The sequence below is a fragment of the Dasypus novemcinctus genome, chromosome 2 (assembly GCF_030445035.2).
Source record: "Dasypus novemcinctus isolate mDasNov1 chromosome 2, mDasNov1.1.hap2, whole genome shotgun sequence".
Lineage (NCBI taxonomy): Eukaryota > Metazoa > Chordata > Mammalia > Cingulata > Dasypodidae > Dasypus > Dasypus novemcinctus.
The window spans coordinates 53,759,343-53,778,526 of NC_080674.1; the positions used below are offsets into that span (position 1 = coordinate 53,759,343).

At 33.3% G+C, this 19,184-nt stretch overlaps 1 protein-coding gene across 1 annotated transcript in view; it reads left to right on the forward strand.

The window, feature by feature from the left end:
- Positions 1 to 19,184, forward strand: part of NDUFS4 (NADH:ubiquinone oxidoreductase subunit S4) — a 120,963-nt gene that overhangs the window by 65,209 nt on the left and 36,570 nt on the right. The window contains exon 3 of the mRNA XM_058308926.2: positions 16,200 to 16,372. Coding sequence (XP_058164909.1) covers positions 16,200 to 16,372 — 173 coding nt within the window. The remainder of the gene's footprint in view (positions 1 to 16,199; positions 16,373 to 19,184) is intronic.

Sequence of the window (19,184 nt, forward strand, 5' to 3'; positions counted from 1 at the left end):
CCCTGCTTTGTTTTGTCACTATTATGTTTTCCTCCTTGTGCCTCTTGTTTCGTCATCTTGTTCTGTCAGCTTGCCATGCCAACTCACGATGTCAGCCTGTTGCATCACCTCGCTGTTTTGCTCATCTTCTTAGGAGACACTGGGAACTGAACCTGGGACCTCACATGTGGTAGAAGGGAGCTCAATTGCTTGAGTTACATCCACTTCCCAAAAGCCCTAATCTTGATTTAATAAAGTAAAATGAATCTAATACAATCTAATACACCCAGAGGAACAGAACAGTTTACAAACACAATCCAATATCTATTTTTGGATTTCATGAATGATATCAAACTGCTGCAGTGAACAAGGGACAGTATCCTTGCCCTTAGAGCTTACATCCTCACTTGGAAGTAGATACCAACTTTACTTATAAATAAATAAAATACTTTTAGAGATTAATGAATGTTATGAAGAAAATAAAGCAAGGGGATGGATTACAAAGTAGATGGGGTGGGGGAATTGGGGTAGGGTAAGATAAGGTGATTAAGGAAAGCCACTTTGAGAAGATGAGATGTGAACTAAAATTGAGATGATGAGAAAGAGCCAGCTATGTAATGATCCAAAGTAAGAGCGCCCAAGTTCAAGGGAAATAGCTACTCTTAATGGTTAACGGTGACTTCGAAGTAACAAAAGGGGGGGGGGTGATTGGTTTGTTGCCATTTTTGTTTACTCAAATGGCCCTTTGACTCTCATGAAATAATTTTTATAGTTTTCTTCATAAAGATACAAATGATTGAACTCTTAATAGCTACCTTTTTAAAGGCTCCCAGTGTTTGTTTTTGCATTTTATATAATATATAGTACTATAATACAGTGATTCCTCTATTGAAGAATCTTCTGAATTTGAAATTATGAAAGGTTATTGGGATCTGAAATAATAAATTCAGTCTCCCTCCTCCAATTTACCATCCTCACCCTCCCCACAAAGAAAAAAGAAAAAAGTTACTGGAGGTTTGACCAAGGAGTAAAAGTTCATAAGAAATTGACTGAGCTGCTGTCCACTACCTAGGTGCTGACAAGCCTCAAATACTTTTAAGCTTCTGTATCTTTCAGCTGGCAGAATTGGTGCATATTAATGATTGTTTTCATCTTAATTTTGGCTCCTCTCTCTGCCACTCCTTTTCCCCTCTTCCATTGTTTTTTGCAGTTTACCTCTCTTCCTGTTGTTTGTATGGCTCTTTGCCTTTCTCTTTGTGACTCTCTCTTCCTTTTTTTCTGAATGTATATCCCTTTTGGGCTGCTTTTGTGCCCCCACCTTATTTCCCTCTTTATCGGCTGGCTATTTATCTCTTTTCCTCTGTTCCTTCCTTTTGTGTCTCAAAAACCCAGACAGTTTTGTCTATCTAGGTTTTTTTGGCTATCATCATTTTTTCTTTTTTCCATTCTCTTCTCTTTTACTCTTGTAGTTCTTCTGCTCTCTCCTTTCTTTCACACTTTTGTTCCTTCTGTTCTTTTTCTTTCTTTACCTTTTATTTTCTTTCACTGTACAAAAATGACAGGGTACCTGCATCAGAGCTAGAGGATAAAGGAATTGATGCCCCTACTCTCTAAGTACTATTTTTCTTTCATTGTCTTACTTCCTTTGGGAATATATAAAACTTTTGAAGATGTTTACTAACTGGACAAAGAAATGCCATAATTTGTACATTTTTCACCTATTAAGAAACATGGGGTGGCTTATCTACAGATAAGCCTTAGGTCTTAATGTCCTCTTTTAGCTGTATTACTTTACATGTCCTCATCTTATAAAATAAACACCTTTCTAGGGTTGTTTTGAATATTAAGAATATCTGTAAAAACGACAGGAGAGCACTGTCTCTCGTTTATGCTCATAGTTCAGTAAAATTTCTTTTCCCCCTTTTTTTTCCTGTATGGAGGTCTTCTTAGTCTGGAGAGAAAAGTAACCTGGATTGGCATTGTTATCTTTAATCAAATCTCTCTGAGATTACTCTTTTGAGTCCTAGTTGTTATTCAGGTATTGAGTTCTAGGGAATCTTGGAGGAAAATGGTGGCCTAAGTGCAATACCCTTTTATTAGTCATACATACATTACCTATACATAAGTGCATATATGTAAGTACGGTTGGCATTTAGTAGTTTGCCATTTAACTTGCCTTTTCTAATGGCCTATATCACTTTTCTAAATCATCTATGATATTACATAGTTTATGAAAATCAATTGTGTAATTCTTTACTTGGTAGATGTATTGCTGTACGCTTACAATTCAGATAAGAATTTTTTTGGTCATTTACCATCTATTTTTAATGGTGAGAAATTAAACTTCATTGCTCCAAAGAAGTTTCTGAAGGCATTTTTCTTATTATTAAATATTACATTTGGTCAGTAAACTCTATGTGATTAACTGGGTAATATTGCATATGTAAGACTGTTTTTCTTTGAAACTGAGCAAATGTATGTAATATTACAAGATGTTAATACAGGCCAAAAAAAAAAAAACCTCATTATGCTAAGTACAAGAAGAAACCAGACACAAAATACTACACATTATATGATTGCATATGTATAAAATGTAAATATAAACCGATTTATAAAAATGGAATTAAATTAGTGGTTATGTAGGCCTGGGGAATGATAGAGGGACTGAGAGGTGACTGCTAAAGGGTTTGAAGTTTTTCTTTTTAGAGTAATGAAATTGTTCTAAAATATTTTGTGGTGATAAATATACAAACTGTGGTTATACTAAAAACCATTGATTATACACTTCGGATGGATTATTATGATATGTGAATATAATCTCAAAACCACTTTAAGGGAAACAGACTTGGCCCAGTGGTTAGGGCGTCCGTCTTATCACATGGGAGGTCCACGGTTCAAACCCCGGGCCTCCTTGACCCATGTGGAGCTGGCCCACGCGCAGTGCTGATGTGCGCAAGGAGTGCCCTGCCACACAGGGGTGTCCCCCGCGTAGGGGAGCCCCACGTGCAAGGAGTGCACCCCGTAAGGAGAGCCTCCCAGCGGGAGAGAAAGTGCAGCCTGCCCGTGTAATGGTGCCGCCCATACTTCCCGTGCCGCTGAAGACAACAGAAGCGGACAAAGAAACAAGACACAGCAAATAGACACAGAGAACAGACAACCGGGGAAGGGGGGGAAATTAAATAAATAAATAAATCTTAAAAAAAAGAGAGAAGAAAAACCACTTTAAATTTGTAACTGATATTATAATATATGCACAATGTAGAAACTTTCATTTTTAAATGATAAAACATAAAGAAGAAAATTAAATTCACCTCTAATCCCCCATTTTTGGTGTATTTACTTTTTTATATGCATATTTAAATAAACCAACATCTACACATTCATTATATAATACAAGCCATATATTGTTTGCATTATACTGTAATATCTTTCCATCTGTAAATTATTCAAAAGCATAATTGTAAATGGATATATAATTTCCCATCATTTGGTTATACTATAATGCATTTAACCAACCAATCTATTGTTACACCTAAGGTTATTTACAATTTTTTACAATTGTACATAATGCTAGAATGAATATCTTTGTACCTAAGTCAGAATCTTTGATTATCATCTCTTTCTTCTTAGGATCAATTCTTTGAAGTGGTATTAATAAGTCAAATGGTTTTGTATTAATATTTTAAATATTTTTTGATTCCCAAAGGCAGTTGATAGAGAATATTTCTGGAGAGGTGTTTACCAATTGGTAGTTTGATAAGATCTGTCATAAATATATGTAAAGTTATGCAGATGTACAGTAGTTAGGGCTATATAAGTGTTTGTTATTACTGGTACTATACTACTAGTATTACAAACATTATTTTATACTGCATTTTAACAGAGTTTGTAGCATAAAGAATGTGTCTGATGAAGTTGTGACACTCCCTATTCTTACATGTCAGTTTATGTTCTTTTTGTTGTCGTTAGAATTTCTTTTCTGGAACAATTCAAGGTGATCATCATCCTCTTAAATATTACGTACAATATTTATCCTTTCTTATCAATAACTACTTTGTTATTGATTTCTAATTTCATTGTAATCAACAACGTACTCTGGTTTCAATCCTTTGAAATTTCTTGAGACTTCTGTTTTAATTGTCCAGAATATGGTCTGTCTAAATTAGTGTTCTTTGTATATTTGGAAATAATCTTTTATGCAGTTGGTTTTATTGTTCTATAAATGTCAACTAGGTTAAGTTGGTTAATAGTGCTGTTCAAATATTCCATGTCCTTACTAATATTTTTGTCAATGTTTTCTGTCTTCTGAGAGATAACATCTCAAAGTATAATTGTTAATCTGTCTGTTTCTTCCATTAGTTAGATCAGTTTTCTGCTTCACTTACTTTGAAGATCTTCTGTTAGGTACATAAACATGGAAGATTATGTCTTCTTGAAGAATTGATGCTTTTATCGTTATGTAATGTCCCACTTCATCCTGTTGCTATTCTTTGTTCTAAAGTCTGCTTTGCTTAAGTTAATATAGCCACACTGGTTTTCTTATTCTTAGTTTTGCATTGTACATTTATTCAATCCTTTCAGTTTTAACCTATTTGTGAATTTATATTTAAAGTTTGTCCTTTGTACATATATTTGGATCTTGCATTTTTGTTTAATCTAGTTGACAATCTCTGCCTTTGAATTAGAATGTTTAGAACATCTACATGCAATGTATTTATTGATATGATTGAATTTGTCTATTATCTTGCTGTTTGTTTTCTGTTTTGTTCCATATGATTTATTTTCTTTTCCTGTCTTAAGTTTGGATTGAGTACATTTTTAGTATCCTATTTTATGTTCTCTATTAATGTTATAGCTCTACCTCAATCTTTTATGTTTTTAGCAGTTGCTTTAGGGATTACAATATGTACCTTTAATTTTTCACAGTCTACCATGAACTAATAATATATCACTTTACATCTAACGTAAGAACCTTACCACACTACTTCCCATTTATCACTCCAGTCCTATGGTTGTTGCCATATATTTTACAATACCGATAGTAAATTATTTTTTGCTTAGTCTCTCAGTTATCTTGCAAAGAAATTAAGAAATAAGAAGAAACATCTTTTGTATTTATCCATAAATTTACCATTTCTGTGTGTTCTTTATTCCTTCATATAGAAACAGATTTCTACCTGGTTTCCCTTTCCTTCAGCCTGAAGAACTTCCTGTTACATTTCTTGTAGTATGGGTCTGTCGGAGACAAAAATCTCCCAGCTTTCCTTTATCTGGAAATGCCTTCATTTTGACCCCATTTTTGAAAGACCTTTCATAGGATCATTGGATATAGAATTCTTAAGTTGAAGGTTTTTATTTCAGTACTTTTAAGATATCATTCCATTATGTAATGTATCTTTTTTCCCTCAGACTGCTTTGTGTGTGTGTGGTGGTGGTGGTGGTATAATGAGCTTCTATATATTTTTTTTTTATTTGAGAAGTTATGAGTTGACAGAACAATCCTGCATACCATACAGGATTACCATACATCACTCCACCACCAACACTTTACAATGTTGACACATTTCTTACAAACGATGAAAAAAGGTATCATAATATTACTGCTCTTTATAGTCCATAGCTTCTATTTGATGTATTTCCTCAGAATGCTTTTGAGATTCTCTTTTTTTATCTTTATACTTGGTAGAAATTTCATTATGCCCTTCTTCTGTGTGGATTTCTTTGTGTTTATCTTAGTTGGTGTTCAATATTTTGATTATTTCATCAGATTTGGAAAATTAATAGTTATTCCAATTTTTTCTTTGCTCAAATCTCTCTTCTCCTTCTGCAACTTTAATTAACATGTTTGTTATACTATTTTTTTTATTGTCCAACAGGTCACTTCATTTATTTTTTTTTCCCCTCAGGCTTTCCCCCCCCCCTGTGCTTCTAGTGATTAGTTTCTATTGCTCTGTCTTCAAGTCAGTGATCTTGTCTGCTGCAGTGTCCAATTTCTGTTAATCCCATACAGTGAATTTTTCATTTTAGATATTATATTTTCCAGTTCTAGTATTTCTTTGATTTTTTGTAGTTTTTCTCTACTGAAATCTCTGTGTACTCGTCCATCTTTTTCTTTAAATCTTTAAACTATTTATAATAGCATATTTATTATCTCTGCATCTTTTTTCCTTGACTATTTTGTTATTGTTATAGTTGCTATACTTTTTTTTTCTATTTATTTACATTTCTAGTAATTTTTGAGTGTATAATGGATATGGTGATTGCTATATTGTTACATGTCTAGGTTTTTTTTTGTCTTCCTTTAAAGAGCATTGAGGTTTATTTCAGCATCCAGGTACTGGCTGAGCAATTTGATCCTTTAAGCATTGTTTGGGTGGCCTTATAGTTGCTCTACTTTGAAAAACTGGCCTTTCTCATGTCTCAATTGAATGCCCAGGGTATTCAGCAAAGTCTCTCTTCTCTGGCTGATTAGAACTTTCTATTAGCTGTACTCCTTGACATCGTTTCATTTTATGCAAAGACCACGAAGATTTCTGAAGCGCATTCTCTACTTACTGCCCTCCTCTTTTGACTTCTGCCTTAAAAATGTCAATCACCTCAGCAACCTGAATTCCAATCCCCACCTCCTCTGCTTAGAGGTAGTCTGCTTGGTTTCTACCTCTGTACCATGTTTTGGAATGTATTTCCGGGTGTAAAGCCTGAGCAATTGTAGGACTGCATCATGAGTTTTCTTTCTTTCAGGAATCATAGTTTTATGCTTACTGTTCTCCAGTTGACCAATATCTAAAAAAAAAAAAAAATAGTTGCTTTAAATAATTTCTCCAGACTTGTAGTTATATATGGCAGGAATGGTAGTCTGGTATCTGTTACTCCATCATGGATGGCAACTGAGGTCTATATATTACATTGTGACAACTTTTTTGCAATAATGGCTTTGTTAGTGCTCTCTTACATTTCAAACCAGTCATTGCTTTAACCATTGCTCAGTTATTGATGATCTCTGTACAAATACTAACACCCTCAACACAGAGCATACAGTATTTTAATTTAAGCTGCATTCTACTGCCAGACGTTAGCTCTCAATAGTTGAGTCATATGTTTACCAAGAGGCAATTGTGCTTGTTTTCATACCTTTTCTGCCAGTTGTAATTATAGTAATTTCATAAATTAATTAAAAATTATAATCTGTTTCTTTGTGAGGACAAAAAAGAAGAGTTATTTCTGTGATAGCTGTTAGGTTGAATGCTTTGACACGTCTATAAAGATGAATTTCTAACAAACAATTAGAGTCAAATATGATAGAGGGAGAGAATATAAAAGTTTATGATGTGAAAGGGAATCATAAAATTCTAGACCGATTTTGGACTCCGACTGTTTCACAAACATCTTGATCTCACTTCACGTTAAAGAAACCAAAATTATAAATTGTAGATGATACATTTTTGTGCTATTTTTTGGAAAACTCAAGACCTGAAATTCTAATCACTGGACCTATACGTAAGAAAAGTCATTGTCCCTATATTGGAAGATTATTAAAAGAACGTTCATGTATACTTTTTGAGTTACAATGCAATATTAAAGGTATGAGTATGTGTATTTATTTTTTGCAGTTCCCTGTTTTCACTAATATTTTCACTTAACTCACCAACTGCCAGTTCCTGACATACCAGAAAAGGCACTTCTATTACACTCTAACTTTTTTTTATCTCTGTGCTAAATTATAAATTAGCAAGGGATTGTCTTAAACTTTTTGTATGCCTCCTTGCAGTCTGGTTTGACTTTCACACACTGCCTCATGAATATGGCTTTAAATTAATAACATTCAGCTTTGATCTGTTATTTTCTATGATTTCCAACTACCTCTTCAGATTTAATTAACTTCATTTAGTGCTTAAATCATCTCATGATTGTAAGAAATTTACTTATCTTCTGTGCCTTTGCCTTGATATTTATTTAATAATTATTTTATGCTAGGTTCTCTGTTGCTGTTGCTTTTGTTCTCATAACTCTTAACCTGTGTTGTATATATGTCAAGCTTTATAATTTGTTGCCAGAGTATGAAGAGGACTGTTTGAATAAGAAATAGCAGTTGGATATTTTCAAAATGTAATATGTTATATAAGTTCCAAATGCCATATGGTCAAACTTTTTTTTCCGTTTTATTTGATCATCTGAAAAAGCTAGTAGGTGTCCTAGTCTAGCTACATGACTTAATGATTTAAAATTCCAGAACATTTTAGAACATTAGGCTAATAAGCAAAGAAATAAGCCATAATTTTTAGCTATTGCAAAGTTGACCATTATTAATATGTCATATATTTGTTTCTGTAAGTTTTAAAATTTGTCTAATAACTTTCAAAATGCCTTATTTAAGCACTCTAGTATTCATTGAGCCAGAATTGATCATTCATTTATTTGTGTATGATATTTTTAACCTCACTTTCAGTTGTTTCAAATTAGTAGAAAACAAAGACTGTTTCAAGTATTTCTTTTTTAAAAAGAAGGAAGCCTTTCTATAGATTTTCCTGCTTTTAGGAGAAAAAGTTTATTTCTATATCATTTTTTAAAAATCATAGCATTTCTTCATAGAATAACTCCTTAGTTGACTTGATTTTTCAAATCATGTACTAAAAAATGTGTCTACCTAAAGTAAATAATGTAACTACATACAGAAAAATCTGAAAGTATTTGCCATCCCCTATATCATTCCGAAAACATTAGACAATATGTATTATATCCCATATGTATACTTTGAACAGTTAGGTTTTAGGTGTTTCCTTTTCATAACTATTTCTTCTAGTAGCAGCTCTTACAATATGTTACTACACGTGAAAAATCAAACTTCTCTCTCCTTTATAGTTCTGTATAAAAAACACACTCTAAATAAATTCAAACCAATTAATATATACCTATTTGCCTTGCCTTGAGAGATACAGGAAATTGGCATACCTATATGGTTGATGGCAGTATAACATTCTATCACCCTTTTGGAAAGCCATTTGATAACATGTTTTGGGCCTGGGAAATTCATACAACCTTCGAGTCAGTTAATTTTACTCTCAGAGATGAACCTTACGGGAATTAGGTTTCTGAGATTTTCATTATAATTTGTATTTCAACAGTAATAACAATTTGATTTTTCAGTAATATAGACTTATCTGAGAAATTGTAGTATACTGACTTAATAGATTATTCATGGAGCCATTAATATGAAAAATATGAAAACTGGGTAACCACATGGAAAAAAAGTTACTGAAGTGATGTTACTTGAAAACGATCAATACAAAATAGCTTTATTATTATTGTAACTATGCAAAATGGATATTTGTTTAAATGATTGGTGTTACGTAATACCGATGAGAAAATAGCGACTATTAAACATCCAGAGGATGTTTTTTAAAATTTCCCTTTTATGTAGTTATGCTTTAACAGGATCTTTTTAAAATCATAACTATCCTGAATGAATTGCCTGCCTTCCTCCTTGGTCTGGTATTTTCTAATACCTTTTTACCCTCAAAACCAGATGTGATCTCTCTTATTTGATGCCCATGGCATTCATCATATTTTACTTTATAACTATCAGCAGCAACAATTACTATTTATTAAATATTCACTGTGTGCTGATTTAATACTTTCAAACAGTGCCATGAGGTAGGTTTTGTTGTACATTTTTCTAAAGAAGAGGAGACTAACACACAGTTTGAACAGCTTTGTCAAAGTCTCATAGATAGCAAATGGTGGTGTTTGGGTTCCTAGGTTTATCTGAATTAAATGCCATTCTCTTGATGATTATTGATTATTGTATTTCACCATCTCTCCTCCCCCCAACACTATCTCCTCTACCTATGGGTACACAAATTATAACTTCTTAAATTAAGGAATAAAATCTTTATATACCCTGCAACCCCCAGCATAGCTAGCTTGGGTATAGTAGGATCTTTTAATATGAATTGAAATCAGTAAGGCAATTTTCCAAAGGTACATTTTACCTTATTCCTTCAATTTCATAGATGTTAGTCTCTGTATAGTTCCATATTTAATAAAACAAATTTAATAGGGAGCAGAGGTGGCTTAAGTAATTAGGTACCTCCCTCCCACATGGGAGCTCCCAGGTTCTGTTCCCAGTGCCTCCTAAAAAGAAGACCAGCATACAACAAACAGACACAGCAAACGTTGAGGGGGTAGGGAGGAATAAATAAATAAAATCTTTAAAAAATAATTTATTTAAAGGAAATATATATTCCTTTTTTTTTTTTAATGTATATAGGTTTTTCTGTTTTCCAGACTTGAAGTCACTTCTTGCCTCTAATTACAAAACCGTTTCTTTGTAGAGTAGTTTAATTGCTAACTAATATTTCTCAATGAAGCTGGGAGATTTTTCTGCATCGTTGACATTAACTTCCCATTCCTTGTTCACTGTTTCCTTTTCTTTAGAAATTGAATAATAAATCTCATGGGAACAGAAACCATGTCTGTAACGTTGAACATTGTGTCGTGTCTAATAGACACTTGTTGAAAAATATATTGAATAAATGAGAAAAATCTTTGTTGCCCAAGCTAAGCAGTTTGCATACATTTTTTAGTCCTTATTTTTTCATAGTAAACTGATTTTATAGATAAAGAAACAGGAGAAGTCTAAAAGTTTGCTCAAAATGGAGGGTCAGGATTCTAAGCCAGTTTTGATTTAGTCCTTTGCTTTTATCCATTGCTCTACCCTGTTTTGCTGAGAATGATCTAGGAGTAATGAAAATATTTTGAAATGGAAAAATATGACTCTATACATAGTTTTTTATTTTTGTTTTTTTATTTTGAGGTACCAGGGACAGGGATTGAACCTGACACCTCTATACAGGAAGCCAGCACTCAACCACTGAGCCACATCGGCTCCCCTCATATACATAGTTTTATCATCATCATTTGCACAATTGATTCTAGTTTATCAATAACATTCTATTTAAAACTTAACCTTTGATTCTACCTTTATCTTTTCCCAATATGCAAAATATAATGGATGCCTTTTTCAGCACTTGTTCATTATTTGGTTGGACTCCCACATAAATATGTTGCTTGAACAACAACAAATAAATGGGTTTTACTGGCACACCTATGATTTATTTTTCAGTTTTGATTATATATGAATTGCTATGCTCACTAACTTTTTGGAGTTGCTTAAAATTCTTCTGTGGAAAATAAATTAAGTTAGATCTATTTGAATCCATGCAAGATAAATGGGTATAATTGATAACTGAATCATATAGTTTTTATTTGGAAATCTAATGTTTTTACAATGGGAAAATAGATCTGCCAACTTTTTGTATATTTTTAACTGTAAAATTTGTTTTGTAAAATATTCTTAATTATTTAAGAAACCATTCATTAAGCTTCTCATTTTAAGTACCTGTAAAGTACTTGGAAGGAAGTTTTTATTATTACAGATCCTAAGATTGTTTTTGTTTTTAACATTTTTCATGTTTGAAGAAAATATAAATGCTTCCATCATATTTAGATCAGTTTATAATTCATAACCCTAAAATAAATTAAAATACATAATTGGCAACTAATAGCCCATAATAGACCAAGTTTTTATAATCAATATTTGTACTTAGTGTTCCAGTATGTACTCTATTAAAACTTTCAACATTGATCCATAGTGCCATTCAGTTTAGTGAATTTATTACCAAAAACCCTAATAGAATTTTTCACTTTTCTGGGCTCGCTGAGAGAGCTATCAGAAATTCATCCAAAATGGCGAAAACTTTCATTTATTTCTCTTTATGGCTAGTGTAAACCGTTAAGGTTAAGTGGGTGGGGCAACCGGAAGTAATTACTAAGGCCAGTGGCATTTTTGTGGTTTAATAAAGGCAGAAGCTAATTATTCAGTTTTTATTTAAGTGAAATGGTGCCAAAAAGGAGATTCCTGCAGAGCAGCTGCACTCCTTCACTGTTACCCTAATTTACCAAAGACACAACTGTCACAAACAAAACTTTTAAACTTGATATATAGCCACAAAAGTAAGGAGGCTTTTGTTTGGAGTGCATGCAGAAGAACTCCTTTATACAAATCAACTGGCAGATGACGGACAATGATGAAAATTTGATTCTTTGAAGTCATAATAGTCATTGAAATGTGTGAAATTCTGGTATTGAAAAGAGAGCAGCCAGCAAGACTCTAAATCCTGGGTGGTTGCAAGAAGCTTGCTGGGAGGTTTTTTTGCATTTTGACATCAACTTCCCATTGCTTGTTCCCTGCTTCCTTTGTTTAAAAAAAAAAGTTGAATTCATACAAGATAAATGGGTGCAGTTGATAACCGAATCATACAATTTTTACATGGAAATATATTTTACACTGGGAATATATATTTGAAAGAATAAAGTTCATAAAACGTAATGATGATTAAATTTTGCCTTCCATTTAACTAGACTTATGAAATGGCAGGTTAGCTATTAGTTCTTCCAGAATTTAAAATTAGTGATGAGAAGGTGCTGAAAGAGTGGAACTTTAGAATTTTGATATGCATCGCTTCAATAGCAAATCTTGATTTGGATGCCCTCTGATCTGTGAATTATTAATGACTTGAAAATTGTCATTGTTTAAAATAGTGTATTACATGTAAGATTGTATTTCTAAAATGTTACCCTATTAAGATAATGACCTTCTTTAATAATAAGAGTATAGGTTTCATGCTTGACCCAACTGTTAAAAATTATAAGCTCTATAATCCAGTTATTTAATGTATGTGTATTATTATATATAGGGTAACTTCCTTTGTTGGAATTTACAGATGATTATTAACGATTGAGTTTTAGGTCAGATATACATCTTGGGTTTTTCAGTTGCCAACTTTAAGTCTTCTCTTGTTCCTTACATGATTTAACATTTTTGTAATCAAAATTTGTAATGAAAATTTAAGAATTATTATGTATACATTATTTAGCACTATTTTACCAGTAAAATAAGAAATCTGTTAAGGCAATATTGAAATCTTCAGTGTATTTTTGTCTTTTATAATGTAAGTAGGATTTTAAAAAATGGGAGTGATCCATATTAGAGTACAGAAGTCACAATCTATAGGAAATACTGTTCAATATAGTTCATAGAGCTGGCAAATTTTTCTTTGTTTTTGAAAGTGGAGTCACAGATAGCTCAGTGAGAACTTAAAGGGAAAGCAAAGTATTGAAGATGCGAGTACACAGTTCAACTTAGTGTCTCATCATTCTTTTCAAGTATTAAATTGTTTTAATGTAATCTTGGAGTGGGTGCTTTTACCTATTGAAATGTCACTTAAAGGACAGGTTCTTCTGTCGCTAGCCAAAGCTGTGTGGATGAAATGATAACAATGGAGTGTTGAAATGCATTTTAAAGGTGTGAGAAATCAGTTTGTCTAGACTAAGGCCGTAGCCTACGAGGACTAGGAATCTTAGAGCTTCTGTGCCCTTTAGGTGTCAAGTATGTAAGAGATGCCAAGAATAAAAAATTTTCTATCTTTGGCAGCAGTTCAACTCAGCTCAGTACCTTACATGTCTTACTGCAGGCAAAAACAAGGATTCTATGTTAGGACAACTTGGGCACAAGCCCATTGCCTTGGGAGCTATTTGTTTGAACGTCAACTTCAAATTGGGGAAAGATATTGATATGTGATTGCCATATTATGTAGTTATAAGTTTAGAATATAAAGAGCTTAGCTACTTTTTGTAGCCACTTATTTTAAACTTTTCCAACCTAAAAATTACTCTGTTCATTTCTACTTTATTGATAGTGCAAATCTTGACCTGCAAACTATTGTAAAATTTTAAAAGCTTTATTGTTTTTAAAAACTATGTTGGCGTATATACATCACAATATAGAACAGGTAAGTCTGTTTCCTACAATTTCAACTTCTTGAGGTAAACTAATGTTAAGAGTTTGGTGTGTTTCCTTTCATATAAATCTTTTTTTTTTTTTAAAGTTTGTTTATTTCTCTCCCCACCCCCTGCCCCCCCCACCCCTCTGCCCCCCGCCCACCCCGCCCGGGTTGTCTGTTCTCTGTGTCTGTTTGCTGCATCCTCTTCTTCGTCCGCTTCTGTTGTTGTCAGCGGCACGGGAATCTGTTTCTTTTGTTGGCGTCATCTTGTTGTGTCAGCTCTCCGTGTGTGCAGTGCCATTCCTGGGCAGGCTGCACTTTCTTTTGCGCTGGGCAGCTCTCTTTATGGGTCGCACTCCTTGCACGTGGGGCTCCCCTACACAGGGACACCCCTGCGTGGCACGGCACTCCTTGCGCGCATCAGCACTGCACATGGGCCAGGTGCACACGGGTCAAGGAGGCCTGGGGTTTGAACCACGGACCTCCCATGTGGTAGACAGACGCCCTAACCACTGGGCCAAATTTGCTTCCCCATATAAATCTTAATTTAAAGAGAAGTCACATAACTTGTACCTGTAGTTTTTATGAACTCAATTCAGATTGGAGGGTGGATACTGTGAAATTTGGAAAAGATGCCCTATCCCATAATTCTGTAACATTCCTCTAGTGTTTGTTTATACCCTTCTTCAATTATTGCTAAAGAAATAAGATATGTCCATCTAAATATATATAATAAATATTAATGGTAATGAGTACTATATTGAATTTCAAAGGAGGAAATAGTCTTTGAGGACTTCATAGGAAGTTAAGTCACTCTACGCTCCTGAGTAGAGAAATATGCTTTAGGAAGTCGTTAATAATACTTGAAATTTCTTTGGAGTTGAACCTAGTAATTAAAAATTACCAATTAAACATATTCATAACACTAATAATTATGTACCAATTGCACTTGTTTTTATTTTACCCTCCATGTGATGAACTTTAAAAAAAAAAATGTAGATGCACAGAAGTGCATATTTGTGTAAATATGTATAAGAATCATTTTCATAGTTTCTCTAAACAGACAAGCTGTGACAAAGTAGACACACATCATTATTGGTGCAAGTATAAAGATAATGTGTTAAGCAGAGGATTGGTTGCCAACTAAAATAACTTAAAATACTTGTTTTCTTAATCTTGTGGATAGAGACTAATAGAGTCAGAAATATTCTTAGTGTTTTCTCAGTACATATTGCAGCACTAAGTATTTATGCTAATTATTAGTTTATAGCATTGATAAATTATAGTTACAAATTAATATTGGCCTTAATTAGGAGATGTCCTATAATGAAATAAAAATTCACAAAATGTGTAAAAGATTTTAGTTGTCACAAGTTTGATATAATCATTTTCATTTTTACTCTTTGTTGTTTTAAACCATTTATTCAGAGTTTAGTTAGTGAACCATGACTATAAAATGTTTCATTTATAAGAATGAATAGTTAACCCTAGTATGATTTTGCTTTGATAGAATAGTGTATTTTACCATTACTAAAATAGACTTACTCTCTATATAACTTGCTTCTTTGTGCTCTGACTGACACTGTAATTTAATAAATGTATCTAATATGGGGTATCAAAATTCTATGTATTCACCAATTGAGCATTTGTTACTGGCTAGCAGTATTGAAAAAAAGTCAAGAAAGTTACCTTTGTTTTTACCTCATAGTTTTTTTAAAAAATTGTTCACCTTTTTTGGCTTACCTTTGCAGAATAGATTTGATATAGGTCTTGTCAGTAAGTTAGACCAATAGGACATAAATCAAAATGCTAATTAAAGTTAATTGATTTTAATTGTTTACGCCTGGAGAAATGCCTTGTAAGCAGTTTGACACAGAAACCACTGATAATATATTTTTTTTCTACTTAAAGTTTTGTTAATAGCTTTTTAAATATCACCTTATATTTCTTCTCTGACTAGTTTACACCTGCTCATCAAATAAGGGCTGATTGACTGTAGACTTTTCAGAAATTTCTAATGCTTCATTGAAAAAAAGGTCCTGAACTCTTTCCCACTGTCTTCTAATCCCCACCTCCTCCCAATGTACCATTTTCAAATATCAAAATAGCACTTTATATGGTAAAAATAACAGCATAGTGAGATAAATATATATATAAAGAGATAGCTTATAACATCTGGAAGCCCCAGCTCTTCAAAGTGGCATTCTTTGGGGAAAATTGGCTGCTGCATATTTAGAATAAAAGTCCTGAGGTTAGCTAGAAAGCTGAAGACCCCAATTTATAAACAAATTGAATAGAGTTGCATGCATATAGGGAGCAAAAAAAGTACATAAGTACATGGACTCTTTGGATCATGTTTGTTTGCTTGTTTTTCTGTAGGATATCACAACTTTAACTGGTGTTCCAGAAGAGCATATCAAAACTAGAAGAGTGAGAATTTTTGTTCCTGCTCGTAATAACATGCAGTCTGGAGTAAATAACACAAAGAAATGGAAGATGGAGTTTGATACCAGGGAGCGATGGGAAAATCCCTTGATGGGTTGGGCATCATCGTGAGTACTTTGATTTAACTTGAATTTTGTTTTCAGCTCTTTTTCTATGTAGATTTTTCTTTTAAATAACTGATTTTTAAATACTTTCATATATAATATGATTTATGACAATTCTTTTGGAAACAGTGTTGTTTCAGTATCACTATGCTCAAAGATATATACATACTTACATGTGCATACATTTATACATATCTAGATGCACATACACATACATATATTCCTATGTAGTCTGGCCCAGCACAATGAACCATTCAACCAGTCATTTTCAGAGTACTATTTTTTGCATAAAAGTAGCTGACTTTGTAAGGACTATTTAGCATGGGCCCAAGCTATATGTACTAGTTACTTGTTTTAAAATAAAACATCTTTATAAAGTTTTGTTTTGTTTGTACGGGGAGAACTATGTACTTTTAAAAATTAGCTAATTGGAGAAAAACTCATAAATTCCTGCGATCTTGTGATTAATAAATTACTTTTTACAGTGCATTGGAATAAAGTCATAATTCTTGTCACCAATGATGTCAGTAACATAAATCTCCATGTTGAATATGGCCCAATTTTACTCAGATAGGCTAGAAAATTGTCATTCTTAAGATTTATAGAATATAATATATGTCCAATCTCCAGTTGAAGATAAGTTATCAGTTTAACTTGTATCTCATTTTAGAAAAATATAAGGTTTAACATTTTTTTTCCTGTCAGTGTACCTGGAAGAATTTTTGTTAAAAACATCTGCCATATTGCTATTTAAATAGAATTATATTTTATTAACCCAATAATATTAGGCACAGTATTTTAGATGTTTTGGTATCCTTTAGATTTTGTTTCATATACTGCATAGAGTATATGTAAAACATGCCTGAAGAGACTTGTGGCAGTGTGGGATTATTTATGAATTCCAAAAAGAGAAAGATTATGTTTGTAAACTGGTCTTTTCCTCTGGATATGATCCCCTTTAATTGTATTAGATTCACCGGAGATGTCTTTGATTTAATTATGTTATGATTAGGGCTTTGATTCGACCACGTCAGTAGGGTGTAATTCAAGTAAAGTCCTCACTTCCTTGGTGGGCTATATAAACAGACACTCACTCAAGAAGACACACAGAAGAAGATACACAAGAAAAGAGAGCTCCATAGATACCAGAGGAGAGAACTTTGACCTGCAGCCTAGGAAAGAGACAAGCCCTGTGCTAGCCTTCAGCTGAGATCAGAAAAAGGTAGGCCCACAGAACCTTAAGAAGAAGGAAGGAGGAACCAGGCAGAGACCACCCACCATCTTGCTACAACCCATGGCAGCTTATTTGGGTGAAAAAGGACCTCTTATGGAACCTTGAATTGGGCTCTTTAGGACCTAGTAATTCTAAGCTTTTACCCCAGATAAATACCATTTATAAAAGACAACAGATTTCTGGTATTTTGCAACAGTACTCCTTTGGTTGACTAATATAAGACTAAAGAAATTTATAAGGAAAGACATGATTACTCTTTTTTTGAGACACAGGAAATTTTAACATGTTTATCTGTACCACAGACTCACTGTAGTAATACGTTTATAGCAACATTCAATAATAAATCCTTTTTTGGGCATTTGTGTCTTATATACTCTAATTTGTTTCTGGGTAAAACAATTTATATAAGAATATAAGTTTGAGTGGGTCACTTCAATGTTTTACTTTACTATTTTTGCACACAGTTTCACATAATCACTTGTTTTTTTTTTTAAGATTTTATTCTCTCCCCTTCCTCCCCCCACCCATTGTCTGCTCTCTTGTGTCCATTCGCTGTGTATTCTTCTGTGTCCACTTGCATTCTCAGCGGCACTGGAAATCTTTCTCTTTTTGTTGCATCATCTTGCTGTGTTGGCTCTCCATGTGTGTAGTGCCACTCCTGGGCAGGCTGTGCTTTTATCACACTGGGCAGCTCTCCTTGAGAGGTGCACTCCTTGCATGTGAGGCTCCCCTACGTGGGGGACACCCCTGCATGGCATGGCACACCTTGCATGCGGCAGCACTGCACATGGGCCAGCTCACCACATGGGCCAGGAGACCACCCTGGGTTTGAACCCTGGGTTTGAACCCTGGACCTCCTATATGATAGGCAGATGCTCTATCAGTTGAGCCATATCTGCTTCCCCATATAATCACTTTTAGAGCATTATTTAGTCTAGAAATAGCACAGTTTAATTTTGAAACAGTGATGATTTTATATCTTGCTGCTTTAAGAGCAAAACTATATAACCTGTTATTGTGCATGAATACAGAAACTTTTTATGATCTACAGATGAAAATGAGATATGTTCTATGTTAGGGAAGGAAAAGTTCATTTCAGAATGTGTCCTTCCAAAATTAAAAGTATTTTTGAAATGACAGACCCTGTCTATGATTGGTAAACATTGCTTTGAATCTTAAGCATTAGAGAAGTATTATTTTGTTATTGCTCTTTTCCTTTTCCTGCCTTATTGCATTTACTAGAATTTGCAGACAGTGTTGAATATTAGTGGCAATATCCAACATCCTTATTTCTTTAGTGGAAATGTGCCTCATGTTATAATATTAAGAAAGTTCTTTTCAAATCTTGACTGAGAATTTTTGTTTGATCAGGAACAGGTGTTGAATTTTATTTAATGCTTTTCTACCATCTCTTGAGATGCATTTTCTCCTTTAGTCTTTTGGCATTTTGATATTATATTAATATATATCTTCTCCTTTCATATTTGGACAGGAATTTATAATTTTTAAGTACATTGCTTGATTTGATTTGTTAATATGTATTTAAGATTTTTGCATTTAATTTTTGTAACTGCCCAACTC